This window comes from Coturnix japonica, chromosome Z, assembly GCF_001577835.2.
Source record: "Coturnix japonica isolate 7356 chromosome Z, Coturnix japonica 2.1, whole genome shotgun sequence".
NCBI classification, from domain to species: Eukaryota; Metazoa; Chordata; class Aves; order Galliformes; family Phasianidae; genus Coturnix; species Coturnix japonica.
In genome coordinates, this window is record NC_029547.1 from 28,434,049 (window position 1) to 28,459,782 (window position 25,734).

The following is a 25,734-nucleotide window of genomic DNA, read 5'->3' on the forward strand; positions in this document are numbered from 1 at the left end:
TAACTTTCAACACTATTTGGAGAAATCTCCAAAGGATTTCAATTTTACCTAACTTTGATATTGCAGTATCAAAGCAAAATACAAACAGAACAGCTCCCTAAAAACACTACCAGTATTCACTCGAAGCTCCTTGCTACTGTGGGTAAAGTCAAGCCGTAACAATTGCTCAAATATAGAATGGAATGTTCTAAAGTAATGGCTTCTAAGCCTCTCTTTTTTTCCTTCTTCAGATTGATCTAATTAAAACCCTTGATAAACTTTATGGACTCTAATATTTCCAGCTGAGTGACTGAAACCAAGAGGGTGTGCCTCAAGGCAGCAAGGCAACAATGATAAGCAGCAGGTTAGCCACTAATTTCTCAGCCAGGGTAGATTGTGAAAGTGCGATGTTCTGATATCCAAGAAAGTGTTCAGGAGAGAATAGGATAAATCAAGTTTAATAACTCTGCTCCTAATTGTTCCCTCAATGCTCCACTCTAATTACTTGGAGAACTCTCCTGACTGTCACCTGATATTAAGTTGTTGGAGGCTGAGTGTGGAGCAGCGAGATAATCAATAAACATTTAGTGGGGAGAAGAACGAAGATCCCGTTAAGCAGTGGGAACCAGCAGCACCCAAAGCCCTTCTGCTCATGAGAAAACCTATGGGAGAGCCATAGTGATTGCAAAGCAATAATCCAAAGCACTGTTTTTAGGCCTTGAGGCCTTTAGGCAACAGTACATTTGAGAAAAAAAGGTTAACACGGTCACCCTAATTACAGCCCATTTTCACATACTTCATATATAAGCGAAGACAAGCCAATTAGGTAGAAAGGAAGATAAGGGAAGTTTTATTTGTATACTAATTAAACCCCTGATGAAATTAAAGGAAAAACATACAGCTCTGTAATTGTGTCTGAGAAAGGTCACTTCAGGTTCAGTTATCAGAAAAGCACAGCCTTGAGATATTTCACTTAATCCACAATATAGCCCTTATTTTGCTCCCCAGGTCTTAGTATTTACAAAAATAAGAAAATTTCAAAACCAGATAGTGCATTTATCTTGAAATGTTTTCTGTGGACAATTACAATTGTTAGAAAGTTAAGGCTAAATATGATAACAAGGATGGAGGTTTTAAAAACCCACTTTAAAAACCTACTGTGCACGTACTTTAGTGAAGATGCTGAGCTTTCACTTTCAGGCATAAGTGATTCTGAACCAACTTAGGAGACAAACTCCAATTTACAGACATTTCATAAAATGCCTGTTATTCTGATAGCTCATATGTTTAGGTATTCAGGTGCTCATTCAGATATCACTGTGTTTCCTCTGCAGTCCAATGTCTCATGTCTCAGTCAAGTTTTTACCAGAATCCTTAGAGGGAGATAAATCTGGAGGTATTTCAGATTTGAGATTCTTTTTCTCCATAAACAGAGAGTGCAAAAACACTTGTTGATGAGAATAGCAAGAAACTGGTAGCAGTGAAAAAAAAAATCTCTTGGAGTGGAGCTGGCATTTCCGCAAATAATTTTAATAAAAGAACTCTGAAAAACTAAATATTTCTCCTCTCATTTTTTCCATTTGCACTTGGTTACAGAAAACATTTAACAGCATGCATCATGACTGTACAGCATTCTGATTTCTTGAATTCCAAAATGCTTATTTAAATGGCTGATCCAGAAATGAAACTACAGGGGAGTAAAAGAATCCTTCTAATAAGGAAGAGATTTGTCACCTACAGGACATATCTTTCTATCACAATGTACAGAAACAAGGGAGCTGATCAGAAAACTGACTGCTATGCCAAGTTTGAGTACAATTGTTTTTGGTTTTTTTTCTGTCTGTGATTTTATGTGTCTGCTTTCAGTTGTTTTGTTGCTTTTTGCAGATCAGTGATAAACAGTAAACGAACTGACACAGTATGGATTGGACAAACAGACAGTGAGCTGGGTCAAAAACTCACTGAACATCTGGGTCCAGAGTATGATGATCACTGGTATGATTATGAAGGACAGGAATTAGCAGTGTACCCCACAGATTAACACTGAGTCCAGTCACGTTTAGTATCTTCATGAATAATTACATGGAAGACAGTGTGGAATGCACCTTCAGCTACTCTGTAGATGACACAAGAATGAGACGAGCAACTGATAACATCAGTGTTTCATGTTGTCATGCAGAGGGACGTCGATATGCTGGAGAAATGGGTTGACACAAATATAATGAAGTTCAGCAAGGTGCCACAAGAAGCTGAACTGTCCTGGAGGACAGACTGAGGGCCACCAAGTTAAGCATGAATCAGCATGTTACTGCTGAGAAGGCTTACGGCACCCAAGGTGATCCTCTCTTCTCAGCACTGGTGAGGTCATACCTGGAGTTCTGGGCTCCTCAGTACAAAAGAGAGATGAAGTTTCTGGAGGAAGTCCAATGAAGAGCCACAAAGATGAAGGGACTGGAGCTTTTCCCTTATGAGGAAAGACAGAGAGATCTTGGACAGTTCAGCTAGCAGTGCTACTGAAAGGCAAGAGCAGAGAAAAAATAACAACCAGATGGAAGTACAATGAGAACTCTCTATTTCCATCTGCAAAAACTTCCCAAGAGGTCAGAGTAAGTAGTAACTTGAGATAAAAGTCAGAATAAAAGATGGAAGCATACAAAAATTTCTAGCCTGAGAGGTCCAAACATTACTGAGCAGCAACGGATCAACATGCCAGCCTTTAAGAGAAAGTTTAACCTAGTCAAATTTGGCTTTGTACAGTCACTCAGGACACATACATTACAGACTTAAAATAGATGTTTTAAGGGTCCTTCTTCCAATGTATCATTTTTCTTTACATATTCTAGTAATACAAACAGTCGCAGTTCTAGTTAGTATATCATACCTTTTGTCATCTATATCTTATTTTCTTTATCAGCATGTCTTACTACTCTGTATCGGATAAGAAGACATCCTTAGGAATATCTGCTTTTTTTTTTTTTTTTTTTTCACACAATAAAAGCAAATACTATTACATAGTTATGACTTTAGGAGAACAATATCCCTTTCAAGAACAAAAATGAGAACTATCTTAATATGTCTATGTTTTGTTGGCCACAGGCATTGCATTCTCCACTATTCCTTTGGCTAACACTAAAAAAGTACTCTGGGCAAATTTTATGTGCAAACAGTCTATTCAAAATCTCTAGTGGGTCTTCCTAGTACAGTGGATATAAGTGTGCTTTTGATCATTCTTGCAAATTCAATGCTTATTGGCAAACAAAATCTTCAGGGTAGTGTTTTTCTCCTCAAAGCATACAGATAAGCTAGAGAAATCTTGGATCTCTGGAAAGCCCAACCATAAAGTGAACCAACGTAACAAAACTTACATCAGTGCTCAATGTCAAATGCTTTTTCAGTGTGTATAATTGCCACACAAAACAAATTATATAAATTCAAAGGTTGCTCTGAAAGTAACGCTTCTTATTTTATTACATTGGCCCACAATGTCAGAGGTAGATGGTGGTGGTACAGCAGTAGAAGCTGAACCTTCCAGGTAATATTCCATTTCACATTGCTGCTGTGTAACAGATAGCAGCAAAGGGGAAGTTCAACAATATGGCATCTGATATAGAATGAAGCAAAGGGGTGGAATTGAATTCCTCCATGCAGACAAAATGGCATCCACTGACATTCACTGAACAGTGGATGTTAGGCAGTGGGTGGTGTGTTTCAGCAGTGGTGACAAAGACACAAAGGACTACCCACATTCCAGGCACTTGAGGCACCACGGAATGAAACACATCATTCTGGATGGCCATGCAGATTTTTACAAGTGTGGCATACAACAGAAAACCTAACTCTGTAATACCAACATATTCTATCTATTGACAGCATGCTTGAGAGTAGTTGCATTAGTGTCTTAAAATGGTTTGAAAAGAACTCCACGAGGCTGCTCTGCTCTTGTAAAAAACTAACCTGAGGCTGACCACCCATGACTTCCCTTCAATAACAAATGAATAACAAATGCTTTCACATGCTCTTTAAATTCCTATACCAAAAGGAACATCTGTGCATTCAAAAAGATATTTGAATGAGCTATGGCTGCTTTGCAGAAAAAGCAGTGTTGTTTTGGTAATTTTTGGTTTTGTTTTTTTTTTACCTTCTTTGCTGTTGAACTTTCAGTCTGACAGCAGCTATCTTTTTACACGTTGGCATTCTGAGAATGACATTTTGGTAGCATGGAAGTGACTAAGCAGCTGACACCTAACAACGTGCAACATTACTTGACTTTGAAAGAATCCCATATCACAAGGTAACAGAGGTGAGGCTACCCAGCAGAAGAGTAGCATGAGTAAGCGCGATAATTTTAACAGATAGCTAACAAAACACTGGTGAATTAAGAAATACTTTCAGACATATTTTCACATTTCTGATATAGTATTGGATCGACTGTGATTGTTCTACATAAGAAAATCCTGTAAGATCAGAACACGAACTAAGCTAACAGCAGAAAGCTTCTCCTTATCATGAAAAGCCAAGCAGTCATCTCAAAAAACCTAGAAAAAAACAATCATGCAAGCAGCTCAAAAAGTACTTCAAATACACTGACAGTGCAAGATTTAGAATACTCAGAAATATTTCAATTTAAAAAGAATCATTCATGAAGATCATTCAATGGACCAGATGTAAGAATCTATACTTTTTCATTTTGCAAGAGATTTTTCACACAAGTTATTTGACACGGTAGTTGTTCACATTCTGAAATGCAATGTCATTACCTAGGTATGTCTTGACAACAGTCCACTCATTAACCAAAGCACAGCTCAGGCACCTGAGTGGGTTAAGTTACCAAAAGCATTGTACCTGCAATAGCTCAGGGTGGATACAGTATCTCAAACTATAAGGGCAAATATTTCTGTGCTAGAATGCAGACTACTATTTCTCAAGAGAGTATCTTTTCTGATCATTTTTCAATTGCGTTAGCTCAAAATGTTTAGCACAGCATGACTGAAAATATTTTTTGAAGTCAGTGAGCTGTATATGCATTAAAGTTTTCATGAATTAAAAAAGCTTATTAATTTAAACACTGCAGCTATTCCTGAATAATTTCACCTAATGACATTACTTCTAGAATAGACACAGTATGCTCAAAAGTTACCCAGTTTGGAAGAGACTGAAACTAAATAAAACTTCAAAGTTTTTATAGAATGTAATTGCAGAAGACAAAATGGCCAGACATAGAATCCCAGAATGGTACCAATTGGAAGGGACTAAGTAAGTCAGATATTCATGGGTTGTTCACACTAGCAAGCAAAAGCATCAGTGTTAAAATGTGTTAGGACCTGGTACAGTAATGCATTTGGAAAAAAATCTAAGTTGGAAAACCACATTAAATGAGGGACAATCTTTTGAATATCAAGATTCACTCGGCCAGCCAGACATATCCTAATCCAATCAAAGATAACAATGAAACTCCACTTCTAAACAATGGAGAATGCTAATATGCAAAACAAAATTTATGCACAAGACAATTTACATGTTCATTTTGTCTTCTGAGCTAAGTGAATTATGTCATTATCAGTAGAAAGCTGCAGAGAAAGATTACAGCAACTAAACACAACCTAATCAAAGACACCTTTAGAAAAGCTTGGGCTTAATCAATCAAAGTTTATAGGGATTTATTTATTTTTTTTTTTTAATGGATGTTAGGTGGCTATAAATTTTTGGAATTACTTGGTTGGTGATATGACTATGATCATTCATTTCTCATTCACCTCTGACGTTCTGCCTCCTTACTCGCAACTGATTCCATTGTACAACTTTTTATTTCTTCTTTTTTATTTTAATTTTTTTTAACATTCTGAAAGCTGGATGTGCTTTTTTGTTTTCTTTAAGAAAGCAGCGGTTTTCCATTGTTAGATCCATCCCTGCAGCAGCAGCAACTTATCTGTGCTTTAGCAGAATCAAGTGCATGTACTACGTGTTCTATTGTTACACTTTTTACCCTGATAGAACATAAATCTCATCATTCCTACAATGTAAGAGATCGCAGCTATTTGATTCTGTAAAAGAGGGCACCCCATATCTTACCCTCATGATCCTGTGATCCTGTACATAAGTCAAGTATCCTCATATGTGACTTTACAATGACTTCACATTTGCAACTGTCACGCACCTCCTCCAACACTGCACACTGCTATACACAAGTAACTGCAGCATTACCTGATTGGGCGCATTTCCACACAGTTTAGGATATAGGGGTGCAATTAATTGCCCTTTATTCTTTATAATTGTTCTAAAAATCCTACTGTATTAAAAGTACATATACAGAAATATCTTGTTGGATACCTATGGTGACACAACATACTCCATCAACCTCTTGAACTTTACCTGAACTTGTCTAAATCCATCCATCTCTGATTAAGTCCTACCAGTTTTAATAAGTCTTCTGTTATCAGTGACGTTTCTAAGTCCTGAAACAGAATATTTTAAGTTCTCAAAAAAGATTACTCCACTGGATCTGCACCACTGAATCTGGCTGCAATATTTCTAAATCAGCAGCCACTTTAGATAATCCAGGAGCAAGAAGAAAAAGCGTCAACAAAATGATCATCAATGGCAAAGGAATATTCCCTACAATTTAAATAACTACAATCACATTAACAGAACTTAATGTTTAGTTCTGAGTGAAAAATCATACTTTCCCTCATAAGCTCAACACACAGGTTGTTGCCTCTAAAAAACAATTTTACTTTTCCTCCTACAAGAAGTTGCTACCAGTTCCACTGTATAGTGACATATTAGTGAGGGCCATCACACTAGGCACTTATAGACAACAAGTAAACCAATTTACATTAGCTGAAATTGTAATACTGCATCAGCAAGAATTTTCCTTTCTCTTTAGATTATGGACTGACTTAAAAATACAAAAAACCCAAACATTAAGGTGGGCTTAGGCAGATTTATCAGTTTACATTCAAACACTGCATTCTCTTTCAGTAGAAGAGTTCTGACCATGCTGCATATTAGCATTGGAATATATGTGTTCTAACAAACGGCTCCAAATGCTGCTTAGTATATGCATGTTTAATTTCAATAATAATCTAACCACATCATACCAATGAACAACCTGCAGGACAAAAACATACTTTCGTGATTCACATTATCCCTCTTACTATTTAAACATCAACAAAATAAGAATGAATTTATAAATACATCCTTTCATACTAAAAGGTCACTCCTTCATTAAAAATTGGACAGTGGTCCTCTCCACAGAAAGAACAGATAGAGTGAAGTGGAAACTAGCACAAAGGGCAATTCCTAAATGGTTCTGTTGAGAAAGCATGAAAGATATATTACATCCCAGTATTCAACAAGAAGATCAAAGTGCTATAAAGGCATATTGATTGGGCGTCTCCCTTCCCTCTGGATATGCTTTGTGTCATACTAAGTGCCAACAGAACATAAACTGTAAATGAGGAATACGTTTTTCTGAGTATGGTGTTCATAGATCCTGAAGCAGACATGGCTAACATTGACAGCAATAAATCACTGCAACTATTAAATTGAATCACTAGTCACATTCTTCACTTTCAATATATTTCATAAATAAGACAAAATGACATCAAAATAGTACAATATTTGGGGAAAAAAATCAAATTTACTCACATATCAAAGCAACTAATTAACTTGGAAAACACTGGAACTTACACTGTAATTGAGAAACTGAAAGTTCGCAGTTTTAAATCACATAACTACTTATTTTATAGTCTACAGACAAAAAAATAAAATTAATAAGGTGGGCTTAACTTTAGCTGGAAAGTTTTAAAAACTGTTTAACTAAGACATTCATAAGGTTCATGTGACAGCTTTGACCAACTTATTAGGTTTTTCACAAATACATTCTATAAACCACTTTGAGTTAGTTATGGTTTTAGAAGGAGATAGACAAGAAATTTACACAAATATCTTCTCAAAAACAGAAAGACAGATCTGACTAAGGTGAAAAAGTAAAAGAATCCAAGAGAAAGCCTGGCTAAATGGCAACAAGAAGCAAATCCACACACGTATAAAGGACTTGTATGCCAAGAACCTGTGGAGCAGAAAGTAATGCATATTGATATAAAAATGAATTGCAAAAATTGGGTTTAGAGCACACACACACACAAAAATGTATCAAGTACTGTTTTAAAGATCTATTGATTTCCTCTGTACATCCCAAGGTAGCAAAGTTACTTTGTAGTTGAGACAATAAAATAACAGAGATCTCCTAGGAGCTGGATTTTAAGAAGCCTTTCTGTGCTCTTCTATGAAAGCTGAAAAATTGTTGAAGGTCTTGAAATAACAGGGATAAGTGTTATGCAGGTACATACACTTAATAACCACAACCTGCAATTATATAATAATCCCATTTTTCTTCCAAACTTCATGTCAATAAATCTTTCTCACCACACTATAAATTCCAAGGTCACGGACAGAGGTGTTTATTAGTATAATTGCAATGCAGCAATAAAACCATAAAGCCTTTAGATCCTGATATTATTCCATTTATTTTCCCTCCCCTGAAGGAAGGAAAATAGTTCCTACAGATGGAAAACTTGAAAAATGCAGGACGTTACTTTAAAAATATTTTAAAATACTCTGCTTCATGCAGTTACTTTCTTATAGTTTGGAGTGTTTTGTTTTTATTTAAGCTGTGACAGAAGGTCAGGATTATTTTTTTCAAAGTTAACAGTGTAGCAACCAGAACTCAAGACATAGCACTCTCTGAAATGGGCAACACTACTGCACTGAAAACATAATACTGCATTCTAGATTTTCACTGTGTGGCAGTCAGTGTTAAGTCTGACCCCAAGAAAAAAAGGTCCCAGCCATCTATTCAGAAGTAACTTGCAAACCGTCTCATTTTACTTGCAGCTCCTGTTTCCACATTAGTTGCATTATTCCTAGTCACAGTACTGCCGGTCTTTATCCCTTGCTTTACTAGAAGGGGACCGAAGTGCATGATTAGTTGGAAATTAACTCCCAGTCACAATTAGCTCCTTAAAAATTAATTAAAGTGATCATAAGTAGTCATGACCTATTCAGAGATCTTTTTCAGGATCTACATTACACAGTAATTGTCACAGCGGCAAGAACAGCTACCTGTTATCTTTCACCCTTTCACACAACACAAAATAAAATATGACACAAGAGATGTCCTTTTCTTTAATGGAGAAATAATATTTACGCCTGACTAAATTTACCATACATGTCACAAACTAGCAATTCTTTTCACCCTTCTCTCACTGTAAAACAGATGTAATTTTGGAGATCATTTTCTTTTAATGTAGTACAGAATTTGCCTTAGTAATATTCTCAAGGCTGACTAAATACATTTTTAAATTGAGTAATTTTAAAATTAAAAAAAAAAAAAATTAAAAAAAAAAAACCAACATTTTATATGGAATAAGAATTCCAATTGCAGTGCAAACTTTTAGAATTCATCCAGTTACAGTGAATTACTTCAGGAACATTCGACTCACAAAACTGGACAGAAGAGGAACTACAGAAAAATAAAACCATAATGAAATGGCAATGCCAATATCCTCTCAAAATGAAACTTCTAATTGAATTATGTTTAAACCATACACAAATTTTTAAGTGTTGCACTGAACTTTGTGTTTGGTTATATGCACACTAGCTCATCGCTGCAAATGTTATTCTTTTCCTATTCTGTTCAAGTTATGTTCCTTCCAAAAAGCTTAATGCAGAAAAGTTAAGGCAGACCTCCAACAACCTCCTTGCTCAGTTACTTCATTGAGAACTACAGAGCAGGCACGATACTTTTCTAAAGGCCATGTTAGCCAGACAACTTGAACTTACACTGACAAATGCTCTAGGTATAGAAGAATGGAACGTAAGACCAAAAAACAGAATTCAAACCCAGTTTATGTCATTTCCCTTCTGTGAAGGGAAGCTCTCAGGTCCCATTTAGAACAAGATGCTCTCTATGTGACTCACCAGGTATGTAAAGACATTGGCTAATAGGAGGATGCCTGGGAAAATATCCCACATTCCTAAGTTCCATGTGCAATGAAGGAAGATTTCCAAACAAGAAAGCACAAAGGACCATCAGATGACCTAACACCTTGAGGACTGTTTTAGAAGTTATCAGTAGTGGAAGTTATTTAAATGAAGAGGAATGAGTAGGCTCATGTATTTTTCAGAGAGTGTTAATGAAAACTGAAATACATGACAAAGCTGTTTAACCTGCAATTTGTTATAATAAGAAAACAAATGACCTCTGTTGACTAGAAGAATAGGGCAGATGGCAATGATAATCTACTCCTAGCTACCTTATGAATTATTTAATGTTCAGAACAGTGTTAAATTTAAAAAAAATAATAATTAATGAATTATGAGTTTTCGTTTCCAACCGATTCAGAAAAAAGCTTGCTTCTCTTTAACGTGCTAACTTTGATTAATACACAGCTTCCAGTAAGCCAGATACTAAAAGTCACTGTTTTCTTTGAAGAATAACAAGGCACAGAAATACTCTTTCTTGCTAAAGTGACAAACAACTTCCTGGGAATCAAAAGTACAGGCCAGTGGGGCCAAACCCTAACAGCTTTGAAAACTAACACATAAGTTAAGAAAAAATAATAAAAAATAGCTACTCTTTTTACAGTGGCTGTAATCTCTGCAGCTCATATTCGAGAAGCAAGAAAATCACCTGACTAAAGAGCTGTGATTCACATCTGCAGGGAGAAAACAAGTAAAGCTAAAGCTCAGCTTAAGTTGACACAAGCCAGCATTGTGTCAGACAACAAACAAAGCTTCTTCAAGTATATCAAGAGCAACAGAAGGTCAAAACACTAGACAGATACTTGAAGCAGATGTCACCTAAAAAGAAAGAAGGAAGAAATGGCAAAGGCACTTAATGCTTTTCACCCCAGTATTTAACTGTAACAGCAGATCACGGGCTGCTTGGATTTTAGAGACGGAGGACAATACTAGGGGAGCAGTGACTGCTCATACGTGGTAAACAAAATTACAAGGGAACAGCTATATCAGTTCAATGCCTGTAAGACGACTAGGACAGATGGTGCCCGGTGGCACAGTGGTAGAAATGCCGCATTGGAACACCAGTGGCCCAGGTTTGAATCCCCCCCTGTGGCGCAAGTGGTAGAAGTGCCGCTCTGCTACACAGGAGGCTCGAATCCCAGGGGTTGGACTCGATGATCTCTAAGGTCCGTTCCAACCCACACGAGACTATGATACTATGATTATAAACATAGTAACTTATAAACATGAGGCAACCAACTATTTACACAGGTAGACAATGACAGAACAAGGGGAAATGGTTTCAAATGAAAGAAAGGGAGATTTGATTAGATGATGAGGGGGAAGTTTTTTTACTGAGAGAGTGCTGAGGTGATGGAACAAGTTGCCTAAAGAGGCTGCGGATGTCCCATCCCTGGAGGTATTTAAGGCCAGGTTGGATGGGGCCCTGGGCAATCTGATTTAGCATTTGGTAACCCTGTCTCTGGTAGTGCAGCTGGAACACTCAACCACCCTTGAGGTTCCTTCCAATCAAAGCTGTTCTGTATCTGAGAGTGCTGAAAGAGATAGCTGGCCCCTTCTCAACAACTTACTGAAAGTCTTGGGAATCTGGGGATATCCCTGCTAACTGAAAGCCAGACAACATTATATTAAGCTACTTGAGAGAAGAACTGGAGAACTACTATTCTACTAGTCAAAGCTCAGTTCTGAAAAAAGTTATGGAGAACACTATCCTGGAACATACTGAAGAGCATTAAAAGAAAAACTTAATAGGCCTAGTCAACATGGTCTCATCTGACACTGATGCACCTTTGTGCCATTCCTTTCCTGCTGTCAAGGCAAGCTGAGCCTTAGAAATTTCACCTCCTTCTAAAATAAGGTCATCCATTTGGTGTATGAAGGGAAAGCAGTGGACATAATCCTTTTGGATTCCAGTAAGACCTTAAATACTGTCTCTCAGAGCCCCCTCCTGGACAAATTTTCTGACTGTGACACAAACAGGTTCAAGTTATGCTGTGGGGTGAACTGTCCTAACAGTAGACCTCAAAGAGTTGTAGTGGCTGTATCTGGCTGGCTGACAGGCACTAGCAGTGTTCCCCAGGGCTGAGTTTTAGGACAGGTTCATTATCTTTTCTAATGATCCGAATGGAGATGTGAAGTGCATCCTCAGCAATTCTGCCGGTGATACTAAACTGGGAGGTGCCTGTTGACATGCTGACAGGATAAGAAGCCTTGCAGATAGATGTAGATAGACCACAATACTGGGTAATCAGCAATGGTGTGAAGTTCAAGGAAGGAAAATTCACGTGGGGTGGAGCAGTGCCAGACACAGGCACAGACTGAGAGATGTGTGGTTGGAAAGCAGCTGAGCAAAATGATCAGGGAGTATTCATGACAGCAGGCTCAGTGAGAGCCAGCAGCGTGCCCTGGCAGCCAACCGCATTTTGGGGTGCATTAGATATAGCACAGCCAGCCAGTCACCTGCTTTATCAATGTTGGTGCAGCCTCACCTTTAATATTGGGCACAGTTCTGTTACTCACAAAATAAAAAGGATGTTAAGATCCTGTAAAACCTCCAGACAAGGACACCAAAGCTGGTACCAGGGCAAGAAGGTATGTCCAGTGAGGTGAGGCGGAGTGAACTTGGGTCAGTCTGAAGAAGAGGATGCCAAGAGGCAATCTCACTGCTCTCTGCAGCTCTCTGAGGAGGGAAAGCTGGGATCTGCTCCTGAGAAATATTGACAGGATGGGTATGATGCAGAACTGCACCAGAGGAGTGTCACACTGGGCATTCTTTACCACAAAGGAGATCTAACAACAGAACAGGCTTCCTAGCGAGATGACTGACGCCCTGTGCTTGCCAGCATTCAAGAAGAACTGGGTAACACCCTCAGTCATAGAATCACAGGATAATTTGGGTTGGGTGATACCTTAAAGATCAACCCATTCCAACCACCCTGCCATTGGAAGGACTGCCACCCACCAGTTCAGGCTGCCCAGGGCCCCATCCAACCTGGCTTTGAACACCTCCAGGTATGGAGCATCCACAGCTTCTCTGGGCAGCCTATGCCAGGGACTCACCACCCTCTGAGTAGAGAATTTCCTCCTCACACCTAACCTGAATATCCCCCTCTTTTAGTTTAAAATGATTTCCTCTTTACTCATCACTATCTGCCTGTGGAAAAAGTCATCTCCTCGTTTATAAGCTCTCCTGAAGGACTGCTGCAGTGAGGTCTTTTCAGAGCCTTCTCTTCTCCAGGCTTTCAACCTTTCTTCAAAGGAAAGTTTCTCAATCCCTGTAATCATCCATCCTTGTGATCTTCCCTGGATCCACTCCAAACAACTCCATGTCCTTCTTGTGCTGGGGGTCCCTGACCTGGATAATACTCTCAGTAATATGCTTTAACTTCTGGCTAGCCCAACCAGGTAGTTGGACTAGATGATATCTGAGGGCTCTTTCCAAACTGAAGTATTTTATTCCTCACATAAGGGAAGCCTGTTGACCTTCCTTTAAGTTAGAACATAGCAATCATGCAATCATTTGCAAAACAGCCAAGTATAAAAATGATTTGCGAAGTGTGCGCAATGGTATTAATAAAAGAATATAAATAAATACTTCATCATTTTACCAGAAAAAAAAAAAAAAAAAAGTGTCTAAAAACATACTAAGAGAAAAAGCAACAAAATTGCATTTTAGTAAGAGACGCGGTTTAGAGAGGAAATACTGGTGGTTGAAATGGATAATCTTAGAGGTCTTTTCCAGCCTTGGTGATTCTATGATCCTATGGAAATCCTGCAAATTATGTACCACTTTCACCTAAAATCCATACCAAGACGAGAGAGAGGCTGCTCAGAGAAAACATTCACTCTAAGAAATCTAGAAATCTCATCCTCCACCAGAATCTAATTTATCTAGAAGACTCTGTTCAGGAAGGGATTCTATGCCTTCTGAACATAGTATATGCTTATAATGACTTAAACAAAATAGCTAGTGAAAAAGAAGAAAGAATGCTCCAAACCTTCCCATCAGAATATTTTTTTTTCTGTGGTGACATCAAAGCCCTTGGCTATGATTATTTTCATATATATGAATCAGCAGCAGCTTCACTAAATTCAGGAGAGTAAATGAAAATAAAATTCAGTCAGGGTTCAATCTTCTTCTTAAACATGTAGTTCAATTTTAAGGTTAATCAGTCACAAGGTGGATGATATCTTGCATTTGAAAACTTAAATACACACAGAGTTATTAATTAAGAATGTTCTATAAATTAAAGTTTAAAAATTCATTGTTTGTATTACATGCACTAATGTCTAAGTACAAATAATGTCTGTCAATAGGGAGAAAAACAATTTTATTGGAACCAAGACATGTTTGTATAGGAGGTAAAAACTATCCCTGACTTAGATGACTATTTAGCATTTGTGTAAAAGTCTCTCTTCAAAGAAAGGGGAATTGGAAATAGCAATTTAGTTCATCTAATAAAAACAAGAAGTTGTGTAAAAGAGTTACTTCGTTCCAACTGACCTTGAAATGTAATTGGCTACCTCAGATGTCTCTATGGTATATGCCATTAAGAAGATAAAAATATACAGGATTAAAATCTGAACTGATAAAGCTAAGAAATTAAGTATTACTCCTTTAATAAGACTACTCGATGAAAGTATACGAATAACCAAATGCTTCCGTACTGACTGTTACTGAAGTGTAGATACATTTCAAAATAAGTTATAAAATGGATAAATGCCAAATATTTTGTTTTCCTTTTTTACTGCTTTGAAACTATGAATGAAGACTTCAAGGCTACAAATTTTCGTATGTGCTTAGTCTAAACTGATGACTATTTCATATCTTATATCACACAAGAACGCACATTTTTCTATTGTATTTTTTCAGTGCAGAATCACCATTTTCTATGCTTATGTACTATAAAAAAATTTAACTGCAAGAATGCCAAGTTTTACAGGGTCAATTTTACAAGCTCTCATTAGTAGAGATACAATTATTCCTGTTTAGCATATAATAAGAGCCACAGAAATCTATTTTAAGTTAAAAAAATAGCTAAGAGAAGAGCTCTGCCAGTTAAAACATTAGGGCAGAGGCAGAAATTGTCTCTGTCAGTCACAAAGCCACAAAGAAAGTGGGATTATGGTAAACTGCGGTAAAGAGCTTACAGACTTTAACAGCAAAACCAAGAAGAAACTACATATCTATATATGTAGCACAATACCTGCACTATCTTGGTTCGGGTCAGGAAAGAGTTAATTTTCTTCCTAGTCACTTGTATGGTGCTATAGTTCGGAATGTGTTATAGTAGAGAATGTGGAAAAGGAGTCTGGTCACATCTGAGGAATATAGGAACACTGTCAAGGCATGCAGGGATGCAATGAGGAAGGCTAAGGCACACTTGTTACTAAAACCAGCAAGAGAGGTCCAGGACAACAAGAAAGACTTCTTTACCTATGTCAGCAGTGAAAGGAAGATTGGAGGGAAGGTAGGCCAACTGCTGAAGGAGGTAGATTCCCTGGTAACAAAAACACTTCTTTTTTTTCAGTCTTTAATGCTAAGACTGCTCCTCAGAAATCCCAGATCCTGGAAGAGAGCCTGCAGAAAAGAACACTTCCCCTTTGTGAAGGAGTATCTGATTAGAGATCATCTTAGCAAACTTGTTGCACACAAATCCATGTGCCTCAAAAGGATGTATCTATGAATGCTAATAAAGATGCCAAAAGAGACTGGCAAACCACGCTCTATCATCTCTGAAAGGTCCTAGAGAACAGGAGAGGTGCCTGAGGACTAGAAGAAAGCCAGTTTCACTCCAATCTTCAAAAAGTGTAAGAAGGAAAAAGTGGGAAACTACAGGACAGGCAGCACCACAACTTATTCTGGATGTAATCTCAAAGCAAGCAGAAGAAAAAGAAGTCATCAGAAGTAGCCAATGTAGAATCACCAAGGGGAGACTACGCTTGACCAACGAGGTAGCCTTCTAGGATACCATGACCAGCTGGATATACAAGGGAAGCTCAGTGGATGTTGTCTATCTTGACTTAAGCAATGCTTTCGATATTGCCTCCCGTAACATTCTTCAAGGTAAGCTTCAGAAGCATAGGATAGGTGAGTGGACAGTGAGGTGAACTGAGAACTGGATGAAAGGCAGTGAAAGTTGTGATCAGCAGCACAGATTCTATTTGGAAGACCATAGATAGCAGTGTCTCCCAGGAATCAGTACTGGATCCAATTTTGTTCAGCATGGACATGGACTAAGGGATAGAGTTCACCCTCAGCAAGTTTGCTGATGATATGAAGCCTGGAGCAGTAGCTGACACTCCAGAAGGCAGTGATGCTATTCAGCAAGTCCTAGACAGAAAGAAAGGAACCCGATGAAGTTCAACAAGTGGAAGTGTAGAGTCCTAGATATGGGTAGGAAAAACTGTCTGAATCAGTACAGGATATAGGCTGACTTGTTGGAGGGGAGATCTACAGAGAAGGACATAGGTGTCCTGTTGTTCAGCAGGTTGGCCATGAGCCATAAGTGTGCTCCTGTGATCAGGAAGGCCAGTGTTATCCTGGGGTGCATTAAAAAAAGGATGGACAATAGGTTGAGGGGTTAAGGAAGTTTATTCTCCCTCTCTACTCTGTCCTGGTGAGGTCACATCCAGAGTACTTTGACCAGTTTAGGGCTCTTCAGTTCATAAAAGAGAGGTCATTTCTAACCAGAGTCCAGTGGAAAGCCACAAAGATTAAGAGCCTGGAAAATCTTCAGTACAAGAAAAGGCTGGGAGACTTGGGGGTGTTCAGTCTGGAGAAGAGAAAGCTGAGGGAGTGTCTTATTCATGCTTACTAATACTTCATCGGTGGGAGCTAAATAGATGAGGCCAGGCACTTTTTTAACAGTGTCCAGTGACAGGACAAGGAGCAATGGACACACACTTGGACACAAGAAGTTCCATACAAACACAAGGAAAAATTTCTTTCTTCTTACAGCAACAAGTCTACCACTATGTTTAGTTCAAACTCATCCATGGAAAGAACTGAGAGAATTACAGAGTAATGCATTCAAAAACAAATCAGTTTAACTGAAAATTGTAGACATTGCAGCTTTAAGGCTTATTTTGTCTGCTTTTGTAGCCTTTATCCTATCACAACAGCTAGACTACTAGCTGCTGTATCTTCACAAGCTTTAGTAAGTTATAATCAAGCATTTTATACTAAAGCAAGTTGTCCTAGTACCCAACAACTACTGGGGGTTGCAGAGATAGAATGCAATTTAAGACGAGTAGACAAGTGCCATCTCAAAAAAATATATGGTCTAGATTTCATTAATAACGCCCAGAAGCTGCTAAATCTAATTCAGTATCCAATAATGCATGTAACAAATTTGTTTTAAACTCTATCCTGTATTTTAAGTGCCTACAATTGATTTCTAGTTTCATCTCCTCCAAATAAATACAAAGGAATGATTTACTTATCAAGATGGGAGTACCATACAGCAACGTATTAAGAGTAGACTCAAATTAAGATTTCAAATAATACCTGTCTTCTTTCTCTCCTTTATGATACTGATAACCATTAAAAAACAAACAAACAAAAAAAAAAAAACCCAAAAAAAAAAACCCATAATGGATTATACATAATTGGTTTTATCTGAAACAAACCAAAAAGAAGCAGTAGTATTAGCAAACAAACCAAGTTAAACAGATATATTTAATTTACTCTAACACAGAAATGAAACATCCACAGCTAGGGATATGAGAGAGAAGAAAATCATAAAAACCAACTGTTGAATTGCAATAGCGTTGTCTTTCTCCCTTATTGAGATACAGCTCATATAGTAAATAATACTTCTAATGAAAACTCTTCTTAGTAAATTCAACAATATCCTTCAGCATTCTCCACTGCATAACATTTCAAACCATAACACTTCATTACCATTGTCCCTGACATCCATTTTATTTTCACTGTTATATTTTCAACAGTGTTTTCTGATGCTTATACTAGGCTTGTAGTTTGCATCTGTTAAGGTCTCATTCTGTCTCTCAACTTTTCTTATCAGTTCCTCCCTAAATCTTCCTCAGAATTGTAAATGCTTTCATTTCTCCAAATACCGGTGCAGTAGTCTCTTCTGCTCAACTATCAGTTCATAGAAAAATACCATGAAGTGAAAAAACGATAGAAATGCTGAAGAAGAGGCAGAAGCAGCAAAGCCTACTTTAAATAAAAAATAAACAAAAGCTGCAGAGTTAAGGTCACCACACATTATTAGCCTGTCAACACGTCTCATGCTTCCATGTTATCCAACCCATTTTAAAGCCCCTAGTTCATCTCTGCTCCTTTATTTGTTAGCAAAGTTGCTGATAACAAGTTTCTTGTTTTTTTTTTTTCATTACTGATAATGTCTGAGGAAAATTTAATTTCTGATGAAAAATGGATCTCTTTCTCTACTCTCACCTAACAACTTAGCTAATGCATTATTTGCACTAAGATTATATACAGGAAACAGTTAATTGAGATTTTCAAATATTCTAATGATTTCTATACAATAAACTCATTTATTTCTTCTTTTTCCTTTAGCCTGCAAACAAACACCTTGTGAGAGCTAAAACTTCCATCCATTATCTACAATGTCAGCTCAAAATACTTCAGATTATTGACACTGCTGTACATCAGCTACTCCTAAAAACAAAAAAGGGAAATTATACCTTGAAGTTTCGTCTTCAGTCTTTTCTGTGTACCACAGAACTCCAGAAGATTGAGCAGTACGAATTACACTACTACTAACATTTTGTTTGAACAAAACCTGAACAATTTTGCTTATTCACAAAAAGGTGTACTTCAGGTGTCTGTTGTGTAAGAACGATCATCTTACCTTCACAGTTTCACTTAAGACTTGGTTTTTATCTGCTTCTTCACTGGAGTGCAATTCTAGTTTATTATTTAACTCCTGTAGCTGTTGTGCCTGTTCATTCAATAGCACTTGTGCTTGATGTTCCCAATGTAATGCATTATTTAATTCTTCAGATGCACTTCCAAACCTCTTGTGAGCGATCAATTTCTGATAAGGGAAATAAATTGTATTTGATTGCATAACTATATTCATTTGTTTACATGCTTGGCTTTCATAATTCTATTTGCTAACATATAAAATTCTAAAATAAAAGCATGCTCAAGATGAACACTTAGGTTTTCTAAACATGAAAGCAGATCATGAAGTACTAAACAGTAGGCAACTTTTTTTGGGGGAAAAAAAAGCATTTAGGGCATTGTAAACAGTATGCATTAATTATTTTATCCACATTAACATAGTCAGGCTATAAAAAAAATCAGTATTAAAAAGGAAATATGCAGATCAACATCACACATTTCAGCATGCATCAAATTAGCCCTTGTAAATGCCTCCCTGGACCATTTCTCCTTTGCTCAGTATGGAAGAAAAGAAAGAAATAAAGCACCTACATCTAAATGACAATTTCATTTAAGCACCTCAGAACTGTAAAAGCAGATAAAATCATTAAGAACAAAACTGAATATGAGAAGATAGCCTTATTTGTTCAAATAAATTAAAAAGTCAAATTACTGCCTAAATACAAGAAGTGAAATCATCTATTACATATTTTCTGTTTGGAAGTGTTTTTTTATTGGGTCACACTAACAGGTCTACCATGTAGGCCTCAAGATCAGCTTTGGATGCAACTACAGCTAATACTGCTCATTATAAGAAACAACTATTTTTTCTTTTTTTGCTTTGGGTACCTGTAAAGTGTATACAGGGACACTTATCCATCCAGTTACTCAAACTGCTAAAACATGAGATCAACTTTGAATTTAAGCAATAGAAGCAAAGAAAGGTGTCCAGTCAACCCACACCATTTTTCCCTGCAGTAAGGACTGTAGGCACAGATGAAAAGAGGATGGATGGGGAATATGCCAATAATCTACCAAAGGACATGCTAGAGATGGAGAATTCAAATTGCAGGGCAGTGAGGATCTGAGAAGACTGAACCCCTCACAGAACATGCCGATTACTTGTTGCATAATGGCTTTAAGTGGTTAAGGAACCTTTTTCTCATTTCTTCTCATTCCAGCCAGACTGTGCTTACAAGTTAGCAGACGCATGGTGCTTAGGTAAATCCTACAGCTGTTACATAGGGTCAGAGGAATTTGCTGAATAGATGCCTTAAGAATGCAGAAGGCTTTCTGATTTTTACCTTCCCATAAATTCATTTCTTCAAGGAGACATTTGCACTAACCAGCTCTTATACAACTCATACTCAAAGATACAGTAATACTCTACCATAACATACAAGAATCATAGAATCATAGTATGGCTTAGGTATGAAGGGATCCAACCCATTTCTCCTCTCTTTTTGTTCAAAATTATTTCCCCTTGCATTACTACTACAAGACTGTTTGAAAAGTTGGACGCCCCCTTCCTGCTTATAAGCTCCCTTCAAGAACTGGAAAGCCAATATCTAGCATCCCAAGAGCCTTCTCTTCTCCAATCCAAATAAGCCCAACTCCCACAATCTTTCTTCATAGGAGAGGTGCTCCAGCCTTCTGATCATCTTCATGGCCCTCCTCTGGACCCTTTCCAACAGCTCAACATCCTTCTAGTGCTGGGCACCCCGAGCCTAGATACCATGTCTACTCCAGATGTGGCCCCACAGTGGCAGAGTTGAGAGGGACAATCAACTCTCTTGCCCTGCTGGCCACCCTGCCACTGATGCAGCCCAGGATACAGCTAATCTTCCAGGCTACAACTGCACAGTACTGCTTCATATACCACTTTTTGTTCTCCAAAACCCCTAAGTCCCTCTCTGCATGACTGCTTTCAAAGAGTTCTTTGCCCAGTCTGTACATGTATCTGGGATTGCCCCAACTCAGATGAACCTAATGAACACCATTAGGTTCACAAAGGCCCACTTATCAAACTCAACTAGGCACTTCTTCCTTCAGTTGTATCACAGAAGGGCCTGGGTTGAAAAGGACTATAACAACCCATCTAGTTTTAACCCCCTTGCTACAGGCACAGTTGCCAGCCTCTAGAACAGGCTGCCCAGAGCCATATCCAGCCTAGCCTTGAATGCCTCCAGGGATGGGGCAACCACAACCTCCTTGAGCAACCTGTTCCAGTGTGTCACCACCCTCTGTGTGAAAAACTTCCTCCTAATATCTAACCTAAACGTCCCCTGCTTTAGTTTAAAACCATTCCCCCCTGTCCTATCACTATCCACCCTCAAAGACAGCTGTTCTCCCTCCTGTTTATCCACTCCCTTCAATTACTGGAATAAGGTCTCCCCTGAGCCTTCTCTTCTCCATGCTAAACAAACCCAGTTCCCCCAGCCTTTCTCCATAGGAGAGGTGTTCCAGCCCTCTAATCATCTTAGTGGTCCTCCTTAACAACCTTTCTAAGAGCTCCACATCATTCCTGTTCTGGGGGCCCCAGCCTGGATGTAGTACTCCAGATGGGACCTCACAAGAGTCGAGTAGAGGGGGACAGTCAGCCTTCCATGCTGGCCACTCCTTTTTTAACGCAGCCCAGAAGACAGTCAGCCTTCCAGGCGGCAAGTGCACACTGCTGGCTCAAGTCCAGCTTCTCATGGACTAGGACCCCAAAGTTCTCCACAGGGCTACTCATAAGGAGATCCTCACCCAGTTTGTATAAATACCTGGGATTGCCCTGGCCCAACTTATTAAAAAAAAAACTCAACCTCCCTAAGCCATTGAAAAAGATGGCAGACATAACTCATCACTGGCCTCACCCTGGAAACAGATTCACCCTTTGGCTGTGACCATACAATCAGTTCTTTATCCACCAAACAGTCCAGCCTTCAAATGCATATCTCATCAGCTTAGAGATAAGAATGTGGTGTGGGACTACATCAGAGGACTTCCACAAGTGGGTCAGACAACATCTGACATACGGAACTAAACCTGAACTGCTGAAATTCAAATGTATAATTTGCACAGAACAACTTATCTGGCAAACCAAAGCAAAAGTCCTGCAGTTAGAAGATACTTTTAAATACATTTACAAGGTAAGTTTTCGGAAAAATTCTGTTAATAGTAGATTGGCTTTATAGTGGTTTTTAAAAAGAATACAAATGGAAAAAAAAAAATGCATAGAAGGGAGGCCTCTTGTAAGCAGTCTCCTCTAAATCAAATATACTTACAGATTGCTTAAACAAACTTAATTGCTCTTTCAGGCTCTGCGCTTTGTCAGCCTCTTGTTTCATCTTACTGAAATTCAACTTGAATTCTGCAAGTTCTAGGCGCAGTGAGCGGCGTTCCACCTCTACTGTATGAAGTCTTTGTGTAAATTCAAATATTTGCTTCTGCAAGGATGCTATGCTTTTCTGTTGATAAATGGAAAGAATTTCACATGCCATAAAAGCGTGCCACTTTATGTTTATACACTGTTTATAAAATCAATTAACAGTAATATCCAAGAAAATTATGCAAAACTACCATCCTTCACAAGTGCAAAAACATGAACCCATTTCACTGACCTTTGAGGGTTACTGAAAATGTTGTTTTCAGGGAAGTATCTTGTTTTCATGTAAGACTCGCAATAAAATATAGACTCTGTGAGAGAGTCCTTACCCTTTTATTTCTATTTGAGAGGACAAGGCTACCTTCAGTTGAAGATAACCTTAACAGAAAAAAAAAAAAAACCCTTAACATTTAGTAGCTGAAAAGCAAGTCTGTTCCTATAAATCAAATATAATTTTGATAGAACTTCAACATTTTCTTGCACATATTAAATTCCTTTTTAAAATTCCTACATTTTAGAAGAAAAGATCTATTCAAGTCATGATGCTTTAGGGTGCTGCAAATCAAATTCTGAATCCCTGTATTGCTGATTTCAATGTAACTGACTCATAAATCTGGAACAAAATTAATGGCAGTATGAAAAGAGTTTCACCATAAGACTTATGCTGTGAGCATACTGTTTATGTGAAGTAGCACTATAAGCATGCATACCATAATGGGCTGTCTGTCACATGATCCAGCTTCCAGGGCTCGTGCATTTATTTTGTGAAGTCCACGAGCCAGCCTCTGTATCAAGGAGTTTTTCTCCACGTAAGCAATGCTCCTGCTGCTATCTAATGGTATAGTCTCCATTATTACATTAAGCTTGTCCATAAGTTTTGAAAAGGAGTTCCTGGCTGCACTTACAAGTAAGCGTCCAGAAACAGAAGATTTTGGATCTTTAAGAAATAACAACAAAACATCAAAAAGGTTAAGAGTCTTATTTTTTCAGAAGAAAAAAAAAAAATAACAACAAATAGCACCTATCAACAGGAAATTTTCCTCAGATAACAGAAGTCTAAGGACCAGGGAATATATCAGAGCAAATAGATAGAACAAATTCTGTATTTAGGAGTAAACAGTTTGTTTCAACATTTGGACAGAAAGGGTAAGACTGGATAGGATTTGTTTTACAAATAACTATTTTCTTTATCTTTTTAAATGTTCTCCTCCGACACTACACATTCTTAAGTCTTTCTTGCATGTTCAAATATTGTGCTTTATAAAAAAAAAAAAAAAAAAAAAAAAAAAAAAGGTTAAGTCCTGCTGTAGATTGATGAGGAGGGACAGCTGATATTTGCAAAGGAAGAAAGCGCCAAGACCAAACTCTTGAAAGTGTCTTTGCTTACCTTTATCAATCAAAAATAATAAAAAAAAAAAAAAAAAAAAGTAAGACTAATGCAAGCAAAATTCAAGACAGGACAAATATATCAGATGCTATAGCACATGATAAATCACTTTATCACAATATTTACAATGTAAATTTCTGAACATTTTCTGATTCCTCTTCCCTCCCCTCCATAGATGTCTAAATCATTTGCTGTTCAAAATTAGTGAGCCTTGGTACCTTAATGCCATAGTATTTATATTCTGAGACAAGAGAATATAATTTACCTTATTCCAAGGCAATTAAAATTTTACAGCTACAATTACTTATTTCCCCACAGGATTTTGGTAATCATCCTTCTCATATAATGGACTTAAGGCCCCAGCACACCCAACATGTCCTGCTTACTGCTAGATTCGTCAGGTCTGTAATTAATAATTGTGTTTAATGTTGATAAATAAAATTGTCAGTGCTCCTTCCACTAATTGGTATTCCAGATAAGAGTTAATAGGTTTATTTATGCCTTAATAAAAGTCTTGTAATTTAGTTTTCCCTCTGCTAGGCAGGTCTTAATCTGTCATTACTTGTCTTATGATACTATCAGTGTAAGATGACAAGCATGGAAGAGCTTATTTACATTCAGTAGTACAGCAGATCTCCTGTTGCTGTAGTGAATTAAAATATTTACTTAAAAGTGTAAACAGAAAATAATAATGATAGCCTTTAATAAGTAAAATAATTTCTTATTATTATATATTACAAGAATAAAGCCAAAGGTTCAGAGCAAATAAAACAAGATTACTACTATCTTCAGAGTTCGATTCTCACCATAAAGAATATATCATTTACACATAAGAACCAATTTGTCTGTAAGCAAACAAATGAAATAGTGCATGATAAAGTCAGATAGTATTTTTTCACAACCATTCTCCTACTTCTATTCCAAAATACCACCATTTCAACGATGCCAGTGATTAAACTGGAATTACCATTTTTGAGTTCATGCTCTCCATAATTCCCATTAATAGTAAATCTATCACTTCTTCATTTCCCTAGATAGGTCTCTAATCTAATCATCCTTAAAGCTAAAAACATTGTCTAACATTTTTATATTTTACCTCAGTATACAAGTGGCCTTTAAAACAGGAAAAATTAATTCTTGTCTTACCCAGAAGAAACTGGTATTGCAATGCTGTGCCTCCCTTTGCCAAGGCTTCTCTATTGCTCATCACATCCAAGTTCAGCTACCTTTATCATTTTAACTCTTAAAAAGTATAGTCTTGTACTACCTTCCAGTTTCAAAGACCATCTCTTTACTTCATTTGTAACGACAATGATTAGTTTGAATGCATAGTGCAATTAACCAAAAACTGGAACTATGCCTACTACCCAACACAGAAAAAGATATGAAGAATCCTCTAAAAACCTCTCCTTCAAAGTGATTTTTGGTAAATATGAAAACATTGATATGTCACGTCCTCTCTTTGCATTTTCCATGGCATTTCCATCTACACATTCTTACGTGATACAGTTTGCCTACCAGAAAACACAGGATTTCCCCCATGTATTCAGTACCAACAATGGTTGACTGTTTCCCCTATTTTTAGAATCACGAGCTTAACCATGTGAAAAATAAATTGATAATAATATTTTGAGGGAACTGTGTTGTATCAATCTATTATATTATTCCAGTTGTTGAGTAACTCATTAGCTCAAGACACTTTCTTGGGATGAGGAAAAGAAAAAAGCATCATCTCTGTTTTATTTTCATTGAGGAGTGGCTCACAAGAAACACACAAAGATAAGCAAGCTGATATAAAAGTTACTGTTTTGAAAGACAAAATAAGAATATAATGAAGTTCCACAAGGAACTGTATCTATAAGCACTGGGAAGAGGATTTATGCTTTAAGCATATACATTTTAAGAATATGCCCACAAAGGATCAAAGATAAAACAAAAACATTAAGCTGTGTATACTGTGATGTATAAAATACATGACTTACATAAGCGCAGGTATATCACAAACAGCATTAAATTCTTACATTAAGTAAATTAAAAAAAAAAAAAAAGATAATGGAAAGTGACACATCTTACACT

General features: G+C 37.4%; 1 protein-coding gene across 11 annotated transcripts in view; it reads right to left on the reverse strand.

Annotated features, from left to right (window-relative positions):
• Nucleotides 1–25,734, reverse strand: part of CCDC171 (coiled-coil domain containing 171) — a 156,345-nt gene that overhangs the window by 61,833 nt on the left and 68,778 nt on the right. For 9 of the 11 annotated variants that reach the window (XM_015849031.2, XM_015849032.2, XM_015849030.2 and 6 more), the window contains 3 exons: nucleotides 22,982–23,208; nucleotides 22,171–22,353; nucleotides 18,867–19,052 (listed from right to left, as the gene is read on the reverse strand). In XM_015849031.2, coding sequence (XP_015704517.1) covers nucleotides 18,867–19,052; nucleotides 22,171–22,353; nucleotides 22,982–23,208 — 596 coding nt within the window. Of the gene's footprint in view, nucleotides 1–2,349; nucleotides 2,493–18,866; nucleotides 19,053–22,170; nucleotides 22,354–22,981; nucleotides 23,209–25,734 lie in introns of all 11 variants that reach the window. The other 2 variants (XR_001552018.2, XR_001552019.2) reach the window with 2 other exon arrangements.